Source organism: Ovis canadensis, chromosome 14 (assembly GCF_042477335.2).
Source record: "Ovis canadensis isolate MfBH-ARS-UI-01 breed Bighorn chromosome 14, ARS-UI_OviCan_v2, whole genome shotgun sequence".
In the NCBI taxonomy this organism is placed as follows: Eukaryota; Metazoa; Chordata; class Mammalia; order Artiodactyla; family Bovidae; genus Ovis; species Ovis canadensis.
Window position 1 is genome coordinate 78,722,182 of NC_091258.1, and position 15,547 is coordinate 78,737,728.

The 15,547-nt window shown below is 46.5% G+C and overlaps 1 protein-coding gene across 1 annotated transcript; it reads right to left on the reverse strand.

Annotated features, from left to right (window-relative positions):
- Nucleotides 1-5,417: 5,417 nt before the first annotated feature.
- Nucleotides 5,418-11,303, reverse strand: DUXA (double homeobox A). The gene is made up of 4 exons (XM_070289315.1): nucleotides 11,154-11,303; nucleotides 7,385-7,494; nucleotides 6,668-6,806; nucleotides 5,418-5,516 (listed from the first exon to the last, which is right to left on the reverse strand). The coding sequence occupies exons 1-4, from the start codon at nucleotides 11,301-11,303 to the stop codon at nucleotides 5,418-5,420; spliced, it is 498 nt and encodes a 165-aa protein (XP_070145416.1).
- Nucleotides 11,304-15,547: the final 4,244 nt, after the last annotated feature.

Genomic DNA, 15,547 nt, shown 5'->3' on the forward strand with positions numbered 1-15,547 from the left:
GCACTGACCCTCTGAACTGAAGCCGTGCCCACTGACAATCTCCCCACGCTGGGATAGGCTGGGGATTTAGTGGTTAAACAAGGCACACTCCGGCCCCACTTGCCACAGCCACTGTACCATCAGCAAAAGACTTCCGTACTCCAGACCTCAGTTGCCCCATCAGTAATGACACGATGAGAGTGGAGAGGCTGTGAGCATTAGATGATGTAATACATGTAAAGAACTCAGAAGGATGCCCAGCACAGAGTTAACTGTTTGTGTTCATTATTATTAATATCTTTACCTTGAGAGTTGCCATTCCTCAGACAGATTCAGGGGTTTTGAAGTAAACCATGAAGTCACAAAGAGTCAGACATGACTGAGCAACTGAACAACAACCAGCAAACCAGGTGGACGGGACATTTGACTTTCATCTTAACCCAGTCTGATATTATGCTCTAACTCACAGCCGTAGCTTCTCTTCCACTGGCTCTCAACTGTTACTTGCCCTCTTTATTTTCCAAATGGATGCCCTTTTAAGCATAAGTTCAGTTCAGTTCAGTCGCAGCACGCCAGGCTTCCCTGTTCATCAACAACTCCCAGAGTTTACTCAAAGTCATGTCCATTGAGTCCTTGATGCCATCCAACCATCTCTTCTGTCGTCCCCTCCTCCTCCCGCCTTCAGTCTTTCCCAGATCTTTTCCAATGAGTCAGTTTTTCGCATGAGGTGGCCAGAGTACTGGAGTTTCAGCTTCAGCATCAGTCTTTCCAATGAACACTCAGGACTGATCTCCTTCAGAATGGACTGGTTGGATCTCCTTGCAGTCCAAGGGACTCTCAAGAGTCTTCTCCAACACCACAGTTCAAAAGCATCAGTTCTCGGTGCTCAGCCTTCTTCACAGTCCAACTCTCACATCCATACATGACCACTGGAAAAACCATAGCCTTGACTAGACGGACCTTTGTTGGCAAAGTAATGTCTCTGCTTTATACTATGCTGTCTAGGTCGGTCATAACTTTTCTTCCAAGGAGCAAGCATCTTTTAATTTCATGGCTGCAGTCACCATCTGCAGTGATTTTGGAGCCCCCCAAAATAACGTCTGTCCCTGTTTCCACTGTTTCCCCATCTATTTGCTATGAAATGATGGGACTGGATGCCATGCTGTTAGTTTTCTGAATGTTGAGTTTTAAGCCAACTTTTTCTCTCTTCACTTTCATCAAAAGGCTCTTTTGTTCCTCTTTGCTTTCTGCCATAAGGGTGGTGTCATCTGCATATCTGAGGTTATTGATATTTCTCCCACCAATCTTGATTCCAGCTTTTGCTTCATCCAGTCCAGCATTTCTCATGATGTACTCTGCATGTAAGTTAAATAAGCATGGTGACAGTATACAGCCTTGAAGTACTCCTTTTCCTATTTGGAACCAGTCTGTTGTTCCATGTCCAGTTCTAACTGTTGCTTCTTGACCTGCATACAGATTTCTGAGGAGGCAGGTCAGGTGGTCTGGTATTCCTATCTCTTTAAGAATTTTCCACAAGTTTTATGATCCACACAGTCAAAGGCTTTGGGATAGTCAATAAAGCTGAAGTAGATGTTTTTCTGGAATTAACACTGATTATAAATCCTTGAACGGCTCAACGTTTTCCCTTTCTGTTAGATCTCGAATTCCTATAAGGGCTGCCTCTTTGGCCACCCGTTACTTAGAATTAACTTTCTCCTAAACATCAGATCAGACCATCTTTCTTCTGGTACATGGATATTTTGTTTCTCTCCTGCCTGAGGACACATTAATACTCATATTAAGTGCTTATAATTTTTTTTTAATTTTTGTTACACTGGGTCTTCACTGCTGCTCGTGGGCTCTCTCTGGTTGAGGCGCACACGGGCCACTCTGCTGCAGCGTGTGGGCTGCTCACTGGGGCGGCTTCTCTCATTGCAGAGCGTGGGCTCTAGGGCGGGCCGGCTTCAGTGACTGCAGCACGCAGGCTCAGGAGATGCAGCTCCTGGACTCCAGAGCAGAGTCTCAATAGTTGTGGCTTACGGGCTTAGTTTCTCCTTGGCGTGTGAGATCCTTCTGGACCGGGGATTGATCCAGGCAGGTGGATTCTTCACCCCTGAGCCAGCAGGGAAGACCCATGTTAAGTGCTTTAGTGCAATAGTTTTAAGTTTTTTCTTCTGGGCCATGGATGTATATTCTCTTGAAATATATCCTTATAGTTTCGGTTCTGTTGTGATGACGATATAAATTTAAATTATACTTTCAAGCCTATTAATGCCATCATATAAGTAGGTATCAGTGTTTGAAGTGCACATTTATTAAATCAGAAAGACAATGTTACTTTTTTTTTTGGTCACACTTCGTGACATGCAGGATCTTGTTCCCTGATCAGGGATCAAACCCTCTGCTCCCTGCAGTGAAAGCACATAACTCAACCGCTGGAGCACCAGGGATTCCCTGTTCATGCACTGTTGAATGAAACAGTTATTCACTTTCTGTCACACTCATCATTTCTAGTACCCAGTGGTCCACTGTGACTTGTGGCTACTGTATTGTTTCAGGGTGTGTGTGTGTGACTATTATGTTGTTTCGGGGTGTGTGTGTGTGTGTGGCTACTGTGTTGTTCCGGGGTGTTGTGTGTGTGTGTGACTACTATATTATTTTTTGTGTATGTATATATGGCTACTATATCAGACATACATTTGGGTTCTGGACCCAGTTCCAACCAACCAATGCTGGAGACACCTACAATTCAACCCGATTCTGACTCTGTTGACTTGGAGACAGTGCCGTATTCCAAGCGTTAGGGGCTCAGTCCTAAGACTCTGCTACCAAACTCAAGTTCCGCTGCTTATTGCTCAAGAATCCAATACTTAGAGACATGTGTCGGGTAAAAGCAAAGATAGCTTTATTGGGAAAGCTGACAATCCTGGGAAGAGGCTGGACTCATGTTCCAAAAAACCAAATCCCCATTGCTGATCAGAGGGCAAGAGATTTTAAAGAAGAATTTCAAGAATACACAGGTGGGTGTTAGGGGTGGCTGCATGCAGAGTACAGTCATCTCTGACAGTCAGCTTGAAATTTTTCATGGATGGTCTGACCAGTGTCATCTAGGTTGTTTTAAGTACAGTTAATCTTCGGTTCCAAGGTCAATTTGCTCCTATTTCCTTGAGATGAACTCTCAGAATTGCGTAAGATGGAGCAGCTTATGTTGTGGCTCTCGTCTGGTCATGATGTAATCAACTTCTTCCAACTGATGGGGGCTCCGGCATTAAAGGACATGGCTCAGAAAATGATCTAGAGCCCTTGCGTGCTAAGTCGCTTCAGTCATGTTGGACTCTTTTTGACCTCATGAACTATAGCCTGCCAGGTTCCTCGGTCCGAGGGATCCTCCAGGCAAGAATATTGGAGTGGGTGGCCGTGCCCTTCCCCGGGGATCAAACCCTCATCTCTTAAGACTCCTGCGTTCACAGGCAGTCTCTTTACCACTAGTGCCTCCTGGGAAGCCCGAGATAACCCTTGTGGGAACTAAAGACCCTTGACTTTCATGGCTGAAGTATTTCATCTTTTTTTTTTCAAAACTTAAACTTTTTATTTTGTATTGCACTATAGCCACTTAACAATGTAGTGGTAGTTTCAGGGGACCAGTGAGGGGACCTAGCCGTACATATACGTGTCTCCATTCTTCTCCAAATCCCCTCCCATCTGGGCTGCCACCGACCACTGAGCAGCGGGTCCTGTGCTTACAGCAGGCCTTGTTGTTATCCATTTTCAATACAGCAGTGTGCACATGACCTTCCCAAACAAGATCTCATCTTGTTTGACTGTTTTCCTTTGTTGCTGCATTTTCCTCATTTCTCTGATTAAATCTATTCTTTGACTATAAATGCCTCCAACCAATCTCAAGTTCACATGGTTACCTGTATGTCCTTCTGACCAATAGGCTATAAATCAAAGGTTCCCAGAAACCCTTCTCCTTGGGTCCAATTAATTTGTTACAGTGGCTCACAGAACTCAGGAAAGTCTCTAGATTACAGATTTATTACAAAGGCTATTAAAGGATATAAGTCAACTGCTGCTGCTAAGTCGCTTCAGTCGTGTCCGACTCTGTGCAACGCCATGGACTGCAGCCCACCAGGCTCCCCCGTCCCTGGGATTCTCCAGACAAGAACACTGGAGTGGGTCGCCATTTCCTTCTCCAATGCATGAAAGTGAAAAGTGAAAGTGAAGTCGTTCAGTCGTGTCCGACTCTGTGCGACCCCACGGAATGCAGCCCACCAGGCTCCTCCGTCCATGGGAGTTTCCAGGCAAGAGCACTGGAGTGGGTGCGGTGGCCTTGGCCACATAGGGTTGGTGAGGTATGTGCCAAGGGGCTCAGAGCTCCCATGTCTTCAGTGCATCAGTCTCCCTCCTCCCCATGCTTGCTCTGAGCCCATCCTTTTAGGGGTTCACTAGAGTCGGACACCACTGAGCGGCTTCCCTTTCAATTTTCACTTTCCTGCATTGGAGAAGGAAATGGCACTCCACTCCAGTGTTCTTGCCTGGAGAATCCCAGGATGGGGGAGCCTGGTGGGCTGCTGTCTATGGGGTTGCACAGAGTCGGACACGACTGAAGCACCTTAGCAGCAGCAGTTTGATTAAAATCACGATACCACACATTTTGATGATTTTTGCTTGAACCAGTAGTATTCTTATGACTGAAAAAAAATGATACTATTTATAATTATTTCATTGTCCTCAAGATTTGTTGAACTCTGAATCTGGATTTGGTCACTAGGGCTGCGTGGTTGTTTGTGTCATCTGTACCATCTCCAGAAGCTAAAGCTGAAGGTATGTTTAGAGGGATATGTTAAGGAAGATAATTAATGTGGAGTCCAGGCTGATGACATCAAATACACCGAATCCGTCTCCCTGTTCACTTTGTTCTTCTGGCTCCAGAGAAATAAAACCGTCACTATGGAGTGCCGTTCTGTATACCTAAAGCGGAAAGGGAAAAGAAAAATGGAAGAAACCAGTTTCTTTCCAACTTTCCAGTCAAATCTGGAACCTCCTACCCCTTGGGAAAGCCGTGCATTAGCCAGCCCCTGGCAGAACACACCTGAGGATTCATTCTGCCAGTAACCCAGTCATACCTTCCACAAAATCTGATTGTTTACCATGTGCCAGGATGAGGGAAAATATGAATAAACAAAGGGTTTCTGGGTTCCAGTTCAGAGCTTGAAAAGTGGGCAGTGGAATTCCTCGGGAGGACCACAGACTTGGGAAGAGCCTTGGGGACTGTGACCACCCCCTGACCCCGCGGAGGCACACTTGAGTGGAAAGCTCATCCACTGCCCCAGAGGAAGCTGGAGCTGACTCCACCGTGTGGAATAGCTGGCACTCAGGAGACTGATTGTGAGTCACATTGGGAACAGCAGGCTAGTACCTTGAACACTCCCGTATCAGAGATCCTGTCCCTGGTTCTGTCTTCGGTCTAAAGCTCCTTCAAGGCCTCTTTTTCTCTGGATACGGAGTCTAGATCTTCGGTTTTGGAACCAAATCTAAGTAGGTAAAACAAGGAGATTTAATGAAAAAACAAACTGATGTCAGCAAGTCTCACCATGGCTCATCTTATAAGGCAAAGGAGAGGAAGAGATGGTTTCTTTTAGGCATAATTCTCAAACCACTGACATTCCATATGACATCTGGGAAAGTCTATCACATCTCAAGATAAAGTTCAAAATTCGGAATTTTTTTTTTTGGGGGGGGTTGTTGTTGTTGTTGTGTCTGTGGCTTACGGGGATCTTAGTTCCCCACCCAGGGATCAAACCCGTGTCCCCGCAGTGGAAGCATGGAGTCCTAACTCCTGGACCACCAGAGATGTCCCTCAAAATTCTGAATCTTGTACAAATACCTTAATGATTTACTGATAGGTTTCATATCCTGAAAGTCCCCACAATTCCCTCATTAAGTATTAGTTTTTCCGAAAGGGCCATACCTGTATTTCAGCTTTTCCCCTGCCTGGAATCCTCTTCCCACTTCTCTCCTTCCTCTCAAAAATGCCTGATTTTACTCTGTGACCCAGAAGAGGGTAATGTCTTCTAGGAAGACATTGTTATCCCACGGGTGCATGCATGCTCAGTCGTATCCAGCTCTCCGGAACCCCCGTGGACTGTAGCCCACCAGGCTTCTCTGTCCATGGGATTCTCCAGGCAAGAATGCTGAAGTGGGTTACCATTTTCTCCTCCAGGGGATCCTCCCCACCCAGGGACTGAACACGAGTCTCCAGTGTCTCCTGCGTTGAAGGCAGATTCTTCCCCTACTGAGCCACTGGCGAAGAACTATTCAAGCCAGAAATCCCACTTTTCATCTGTCCTGCTTATCTTCTTTTCATTTACAACATACTATGCTGTTTGTTTTTCTTAATATTTATTTTATTTATTTGGCTGCACCAGATCTTAGTTGCAGCACGTGGTTGGGGTTTTTATCATCGCAGCATGCAAATTCTTGCCTGTGGCATGTGGGATCTAGTTCCCTGACCAAGGATTGAACTGCACCCCAGGTATTGGGAGTATGAAGTCTTAGCCACTGAACCACCAGGAAAGTCCCCATCTGTCCTGCTCACGATGTCTATGAGAACAAGTCCCTGATGGAGAAATCACTCAGAGATGTCTCATTATGTACACACAATATCAAGTCCCTTTTCGATTACCTGGACTCTTGACTCTGGAACCCCAATTTTTTCAGCAAGTTGCTCTCTGGAGTCAATCCCAGGATAAGGGTTTTCTGTGAAGGCGTTCTTGAGAGTTTGCAACTGAGAAGAAGTGTAGCTGGTACGACACCGTCTGTCTCTTCCATCTGGAGCAGGGGTAGGATTGAAGGTAGAGAAACACTTGGGATCAGCTTACATATTCAGATGAGGAACCCAAACAGGCTCTCACCATCTAACTTGGATCTGTTGCCACTCCTTGAGAAGGTGACTCAAGGTGGAGGGTTCTAGAAGAGTGTGTGCTCAGTCGTGTCCTACTCTCCACGGACTGTAGGGCGCCAGGCTGTTCTGTCCGTGGGATTTCCCAGGCAGGACTACTGGAGTGGGTTGCCATTTCCTCCTCCAGGGAATCATCCCGACCCAGCAATCGAACCCACGTCTCTCTGAGAAGCAGCAGCATTTGGCTGAATTGCTAGACTCCAGCACAAATAAGCTAAGACTCAGAATATCTGGACCTTGTGGGGAGACTTTCCAGGGGCCTTATTGAACCCTGTGCTCCTGGGATGCCTTGACCAGGAAACCCTGAAGGAGGAAATATTCCTCTCCCACTCTCCTCTTACAAGGCGGAGAGAGGAAGAGATGGTTTCTTGTAAGTGGTGCCACGCTCAAGAGGCACTTGCGTCCCAGGAGGCTCTGGAGGGGAGCAGGGCTGGAGCAGGCTGTTTACCTTGAATCTTCTCTTTGGGGGAGGCGTGGTCTTTGCTTGGGTCTAACTTCTTCTTGGGTCTCTTCAGGAATCCATGCCTCGCTCTTCGATTCTGAAACCATATCTAAGAGAGGAAAAGAAAACAAGAGAATTAAACATGTTTATGTCGTCTCGGCTCCACTGCTGCTCTTCTCCAAAGGGAGTGATTCTGGGGCTGCCCTGGCGGGCCAGTGGTTAGGGCTGTGTGCTTCCACCGCAGGCGGCACGAGTTCAGTCCCTGGTCAGTTCAGTTCAGTTCAGTCGCTCAGTCGTGTCTGACTCTTTGCGACCCCAGGAATCGCAGCACGCCAGGCCTTGCTGTCCATCACCAACTCCCGGAGCTCACTCAGACTCACGTCCGTTGAGTCCGTGATGCCATCCAGCCATCTCATACTCAGTCGTCCCCTTCTCCTGCCACCAATCCCTCCCAGCATCAGAGTCTTTTCCAATAAGTCAACTCTTCGCATGAGGTGGCCAAAGTACTGGAGCTTCAGCTTTAGCATCAGTCCTTCCAAAGAAATCCCAGGGCTGATCTCCTTGCAGTCCTAGGGACTCCCAAGAGTCCTCTCCAACACCACAGTTCAAACGCATCAATTCTTCGGCGCTCAGCCTTCTTCACAGTCCAACTCTCACATCCATACATGACCACAGGAAAAACCATAGCCTTGACTAGACGGACCTTAGTCGGCAAAGTAATGTCTCTGCTTTTGAATATGCTATCTAGGTTGGTCATAACTTTTCTTCCAAGGAGTAAGAGTCTTTTAATTTCATGGCTGCAGTCACCATCTGCAGTGATTTTGGAGCCCCAAAAAATAAAGTCTGATACTGTTTCCCCATCTATTTCCCATGAAGCGATGGGACCAGATGCCATGATCTTCGTTTTCTGAATGTTGAGCTTTAAGCCAACTTTTTCACTCTCCTCTTTCACTTTCATCAAGAGGCTTTTTAGTGTCTCTTCACTTTCTGCCATAAGGGTGGTGTCATCTGCATATCTGAGGTGATTGATATTTCTCCCAGCAGTCTTGATTCCAGCCTGTGTTTCTTCCAGTCCAGCGTTTCTCATGATGTACTCTGCATAGAAGTGAAATAAGCAGGGTGACAATATACAGCCTTGACATTCTCCTTTTCCTATTTGGAACCAGTCTGTTGTTCCGTGTCCACTTCTAACTGTTGCTTCCTGACCTGCATACAGATTTCTCAAGAGGCAGGTCAGGTGGTCTGGTATTCCCATCTCTTTCAGAATTTTCCACAGTTTATTGTGATCCACACAGTCAAAGGCTTTGGCATAGTCAATAAAGCAGAAATAGATGTTTTTCTGGAACTCTCTTGCTTTTTCCATGATCCAGCGGATGTTGGCAATTTGATCTCTGGCTCCTCTGCCTTTTCTAAAACCAGCTTGAACCTGGAACTAAGATTCCACGTGCCATGACATGGCCCCCAAAAGGGGGGTGGGCAGTAATTCTTATGAACCCTAAACTCAGGATTATCACCGATCTGGTTACTTTCAATTAAGCCTTAGATAAAGGCTTGGCATTCAGCATCTTCATGACCCGGTCCCAACACAATTTGCTATAATAATCTCTTTTTTAAAAGATTTTTTATATGGACCATGTTTAAAGTCTTTATTGAATGTGTTACAATATTGCATCTGTTGTTTACCTTCTGGTTTTTAGCCACGAGTCACGTGCGATCCTAGCTCCCCAATGAGGAGTTAAACCTGCACCCCTTCATTGGAAGGCAATGTCTTAACCACTGCACCACCAGGGAAGTCCCCTGTAATACTCTTTTCAAGTTAGTAAATGGATGCTCTAATTAATCTGCTTGTAAGATCTCTGTCAAGCCTGAATCTGCAACTTTACACCTGGGCTTCCCAGCTGGTACAGTGGTAAAGAATCTACCTGCCAATCCAGGAGACATGGGTTCCATCCCTGGGTCAGGAAGATCCCCTAGAGAAGGGAATGACAACCCACTCCAGTATTCTTGCCTGAGAAATCCCATAGAGAGGGGAGCCTGGAGGGCTACAGTCCATGGGGTTGCAAAGAGCAGGACACAACGGAGTGCACACACACCAGTCTGCTATTCCCTGGCCTTCTAGAATCCACTGGAAGGAGAAGGTTCACCCTCACACCATCCAGCATTCCTCGGGCAGCTACCGCGTCGACACTTGCTGATGTCTGTGACCACATCACCTAGACGACCCACCTGGCTTTTACACCCTGGAATAAGTGTGTCTTCCAGCCACCATGCCATCCCTCTTTTCTGGAGGTGCGTCTGCACGTTTCTTGCCCACTCCTGGAAGCTCCTTCACTCTCAGTGCCCACATTTGGATGGGAGGCTATGAGCAACATTCTTGGGAGTTCATTCTGAGGGTCAAGCAAAGCACTCCACGCAACACCCTTATCACACAGGCTGATGATGCCTGTTCAGTGAGTGGTCCCACCCCCTTTTTTTATATTTTATTTTTTATTTACTTGACTGTGCCAGGTCTTAGTTGTGGCACATGGGATCTTTAGTTGTGGCACGTGGAATCTAGTTCCCTGACCGGGGATCAGACCCAGGGCCCCTGCATTGGGAACATGGATTCCTATTCCCTGGACCACCAGGAAAGTCCCTCCTCTTATTCTTGAATAGAGGTTTCTCTCCAACAGCTCTCTGTGAGAAGCATGAAATGCTAAGACTTCCCTGGTGATCCTGTGGTTAAGACTCTGCACTTCCGCTGCAGGGAGCCCAGGTTTGATCCCTGGTTGAGGGATCAAGATCCCACATGCCAGGCAGCATGGCCAAAAACCTAATTAAAAAAGAAGCACAAAACGCTATGAATATTCTCACAATTACATTATTGCAAACATCCTAAGTTATCTTCTTGGCAAAAAAAAAAATCCTTAAAATGATATGCTATCAAATGTCATGAACATTCAGGTTTAATACATATTAACAGATTGTCCTCCAGAAACATTGCACCAATTTCAGTTAATAACTTTTGCGATTACTAAGATTTTTGGGGAAAAAGATTTTCACTCTCCTTGAATTTTGAGGTGTGCATTCTCAAAAAATTATGCAAATAGAGTATCTCCAGCCATATCAGTAAACAAGGATGTCACAGCCATCGCCGATTCCAGCCCTCCAGGGCACTCAGAAAGGAGAAAATACCTGGAATCTAACAGCCATCAGATCCCGCCACTCCTTAGGATGAGCCCCAACGGAGCTCAGGGTGTGAAAAAACACAGGATATTGGTCACACAGCTGAGGTGTGAGCCCAGACTCTTGCGCTTTCTCTTACATAGAAAAGCACTAAATTCCTTCATGGGGCTTCCTAGGTGGTGCTATTGGTAACGAATCCGCCGGCCCACGCAGGAGACACAAGAGTTTCCTGAGTCAGGAAGATCCCCTGGAGAAGGAAATGGCAACCCACTCCAGTATTCTCACAAGCGGTCGGACGTGACAATGCACAAATATAACCCGGCTCCTCCCTCTTCCCCTACAGCCTCCTTGGAGCAGTTCTCAGGGTAGCTTGAGATGCTGCCTCCCAGGCTTGAAGTCCTAAAAATTTCCACTGAATAAAAACCTAACTCGCAACTTTTAGGCTGTGACTGTTTTTTTAAGTTGACACAAACACCTGTAGCTATGTCTCGCTACATCTAGCTGGGAGTCTTAGCTACTGGGCCACCAGATAAGTCCCCAGCCCCCCCGTTCCCACCCTGAGTTTCTGCTTCTCGTCCTGGAGATCTGGAACCTGGAATGTACCTGGATCCTAGACTCCTCAGCGTTGATTTCCACAGCAAGCCTCTGTTTGGCGGTATAGCCAGGGTAAGGGTTTTGGCTGAATGCCTGGACAAGGATCTCCAACTGCTCTTCTGTGAACGAGGTACGGCTGCGCCTACCCTTTGTCACCATGGTCTCTGGGGAAAGAGGGACCGATAAATCAGAGGAGAGAAGCATTAAATGGGCCATTGTATGTATTCATGCTTCACCTTGGAGCTTGTCTTTCATTTCCTCTTTTCATTTTGAATCCACCAGAACCCAGATGGAAAGAACCCTCGATTATAAAGCCCTTAGGTGCACAAGGGTGGTGATTCTTGAAGCTTCCTTAGTTGACCTGGAGGCCATGACTAGGGACATAATGTCTTCTGTTTAAAAAAAGAAAAAAAAAACACATAAAAAACTGATGTGTCCCAATCCTATAGATCAAGAACAATATGAGTCAGGAAGACGCTGGTGACGTCATGACAGTGATGGACACTTGAACTCACAAAGAGCGCCTGTTACAGGTATTGCTGAGCTTCTTTCAGGTTTTCTGGTTAGAATTCCTAGGTACAAACTGACTCATTTTGAAGTTCATTGCCCTCAACAAATAGGGTCAGTTTTCAATTTTTTTTTTTTCTTGGCCTCACCGCATAGCGTGCAGGGTCTCAGTTCCCCGCCCAGTGCTTGAGCCTGTACCCCCTGCAATGGAAGCACCGATTCTTCCCTGCTGGACCACCAGGGAAATCCCCCTACAAATACTTTTTTAAACACCATGGGGCGAACACAATTCATACATTCAGTAGAACCTTCAGATAGGGAATACATGCCATGTGGCATGATTTTAGATATGATACAGCTCATTCAAATAGCCAAATCTGGAAAACCTGGGCTTTCGTTTGGGAACATGCATGAATTAGGCTTGGTAAACTAAATAAGATGAAAAAGAAAGCTACTGAATGCTAGAGGTTCATTTGGAGCTGGACTCATACAAAGAGGAAACCTAGAGATTCTGAGTTGCTTTGGTTGACACCTCACAGAAAAGAACATGCTGGATCATATGGCAGTTCTATTTTTCTTTTTTAAGGAGCCTCCACACTGGTCTCCTAGGTGGCGCTAGTGGTAAAGAACCCGCCTGCCAATGCAGGAGACGCAAGAGACAAGGGCTCCACCCCAGGGTCAAGATCCCCTGGAGAAGGAAACGGCAACCCTCTCCAGTATTTCTTGCCTGAAAAATTCCACAGACGGAGGAGCCTGGTGGACTACAGTCCATGGGGTCGCCAAGTGTCGGACACAATTGAGTGGCTAAACAACAACAATAGGTAGTTTTAACCCCAAATCCATTTCCTTGTAATGGATTACAAAGAATAATTTGTAATTCTAACCCCCAATACATCTCCATGACATTTTTCAGAATGCTGTTTTGTAGTAAGCTGAAGCAACTGAATACCCATTGCTAGGAGAATGGAAGAGTAAAACCTGGTATATTCCGGTAATGGAATTTTACACATAAGACGAAGCAATGAGGGGAAAAAATGACGGAGAAATAAGCTAGGTAGAGCAGGAGGGATGGAGGAGAGAAAATGAACCAGAAGCAGATGAGGTTTTAGACCTCCAAGTGGGCAGATTATATGGGTCCTCTTGAGGCCATGTGCCTTTGCCTCTTAGTATGGTGGGGCTTCCCAGGTAGACCCAGGTGCAATCCCTGGGTCGGGAAGATCCCATGGAGAAAGGAACGGTGACCCACTCCAGTATTCTTGCCTGGGAAATCCCATGCACAGAGGAGGCTGGCAGGCTACAGTCGTGGGGTCTCAGAGTGGGACACGACTGAGCGATCTTGGCTGGCCAATAGTGAGAAGAGTTGATCAGACAGTTTGACAAGATCACACAGGCTACAGAGTTGAAAACAGACTGAATCAGGGCCAGGATGGGAGCAGAGAGATCGATTCTTGCCATAATCCAGCGACGATGGTTTATGTTTAAGGGTTTTGTTAAAGCCAACAGAATTCTCAGCCTGGTTAGGTGTAGCTTATGAATTCCCCAGCAAGAACACTGGAGCGGGGGGCCATTCCTTCCTCCAGGGGATCTTCCCTACCCAGGGATCAAACCCAGGTCTCCTGCCTTGCAGGCAAACTCCTTACCATCTGAACCGCCAGGGAAGCCCTCCTATGAGAGAGAGACACGGTCAAGAATGCCGAGGTTTGGGGCACAAACGGTTGATATTTGGTGAGCAAGGAGAACAGGAGGAGGGAGAATTTGGGTCTGAACATAAGGAGTTCTGTCTGGGACATGTTGGTTTTGAGATACCTATTACAGACGAGCAGGCAGTTAGATGCACAGAGCTGAAGTTCAGGAGACAAGTTCAGTCTGGAGAGGGAAATCTGAAAGCTACTTTGATTCCAAAAACTTACTGGTCTCGGGACTTTAATTTCCTTGGGTTTCCCAGGTGGCGCTAATGGTAAAGAACCCGGCTGCCAGTAAGGGACGTGGGTTCCATCCCTGGGTAGGGAAGATCCTCTGGAGAAGGAAATGGCAACCCGCTCCAGTATTCTTGCCTGGAGAATCCCACGGACAGAGGAGCCTGGCGAGCTACAGCCCAGGTGGTTGCAAATAGTCGGACACGCCTGCAGCAACTTAGCACAGCACAGCACAGAGTTCCTCTTCCTTCTTCCCATCACGTTTCCCTTCCATCTCCCTTCTCAAAACAACTTCGTATTGTTCAGTCGTTTTCACCCTCCTCCTGTATTGCCTGGGTCTTGCGTGCCTCCATCTTTTTGAAATTCCCAATGCTCAGATGCAGAGAAAACAGCATGCTTTCATATTACACGAGGGGTCAATTTTCTCTTACCTAGCACAGTTATCGAAACGCTTGAAAAATGGGACTCCCGTACCTTCTCATAAGCTCAGTATGTTTTCAGTCCAATTCTCCTCCTCCTCCCCACTAACCAAGGAAAAGAGCACGGCAGTCTGAAGTGTGAGGAACTTACTGTCTGAAGGACTGTCTTGACCCATCTGCAAGAGAGCTCCAAAGTCTGTTTCCAGCAGAAGGCAGGTAAGCGGCACTGGCTAGGTTGCCTTTTATATGAGCAGTCTATTTGGCCCCACCCACTTACTTAAGTAGAAACCCATCTAATCCAGCAAGGACTAGATAGGATCTTTTCTTCCTTTGAATGAATTATTTATTTACTTATTTTTATTTTTTGACTGTGCCCCTTGGCATGTGGGATCTTAGCTGCCTGAAGGAGTCAGACCCATGCCCCTTGCATTTGAAGCAAGGTGTTTGAACCACTGGACCACTTATACCAACATCTATACCTGAACAAGTGCATTTTTGAGTAGTATTGCACTTATGCATTTCCCCCCAATGTTTGTTATGTACATATTATTCACTTTGAAATTGCTTTTTCATATTCTTCCCTGATCTTTTGAAGTGGTAGCCTTTTTTTATTTAATTAATAACTAGCAGCAGGATTGAAGTCAGGTAAAGTCACTAAGTTGTATCTGACTCTTTTCACTGGAGTGGGTCGCTCTTTCCTTCTCCAGGGGATCTTCCCGACCCAGGGATTGAACCCAGGTCTCTCTCCCACATTGTAGGCGACGCTTTACCATCTAGGGAAGTCAGGCAGCAGGATTAGGGTGAAGCAAATGAGGTTCTCATTTCTAGGGAGCAATATTTAAGGGGAGGATGCTAGATTTGTTCTGTGGTCAAGACAAATGATATTTGGATGCAGTACTTAAAAAATTAAAAGTAATTGCAAAAAGTCCATGTTTTCAAAATGTAAGAGTTGTAGATAAGGACTTCCCTGGAGGTCCAGTGGTTAAGACCTCACCTTGCAGTGCAGAGGGCATGGGTTCCAGCCCTGATCAGGGAACTAAGATCCCACATGCCCCTGGGTGTGGCAAAAAAAACAAACTGTCAATAAAAACAGGATCCTCTCCAGCAGTGTCAGGAGTTGTGCATCCGAGGGCACATGTGCTGCGGCTGAAAGGAGCTCTCCTTGGCAATTTCTTCTCTAGGTCATTGGTCAGTTTTGAGGGAAGCTGACAAGTCCTTTTAATTTTTTATAGTTGTCATCCACAGTAATGCAAAATGGAGAAACTTTTATTACTCGTATATGTTTGCGTGATTCAGGAGGAGTCAAAGTGTCAGGTGACAGCACTGAGGAGGACCGCTGCTGTAAGGAGCGCGTTCGGGAGCCCTCCCACGCTGTTGGTGGGACTGTAAGTTGGCACAGCCACTGTGGAAAACAGCATGGAGGTTCCTTAAAAAACCAGAAATAGAGTTACCATTGTTGTTGCTGGGTCACTCAGCTGTGTGTGACTCTTGGTGACCCCATGGACTGTAGCACACCAGGCTTCCCTGTCCATCACTATCTCCTGGAGTTTGCTCAGACTCA

Bases quoted from the DNA above. Each gene is read 5' to 3' on its own strand.
- DUXA (XM_070289315.1), bottom strand. From the start codon at position 11,303: ATGGTGACAAAGGGTAGGCGCAGCCGTACCTCGTTCACAGAAGAGCAG. The intron at 6,807-7,384 runs GCCTGCTCCAGC...TCCAGATGGAAG, and splicing joins GAGAAGATTCAAGGTAAACA to AGACAGACGGTGTCGTACCA. The intron at 5,517-6,667 runs GTAATCGAAAAG...TTACCTACTTAG, and splicing joins TTCCAGAGTCAAGAGTCCAG to ATTTGGTTCCAAAACCGAAG.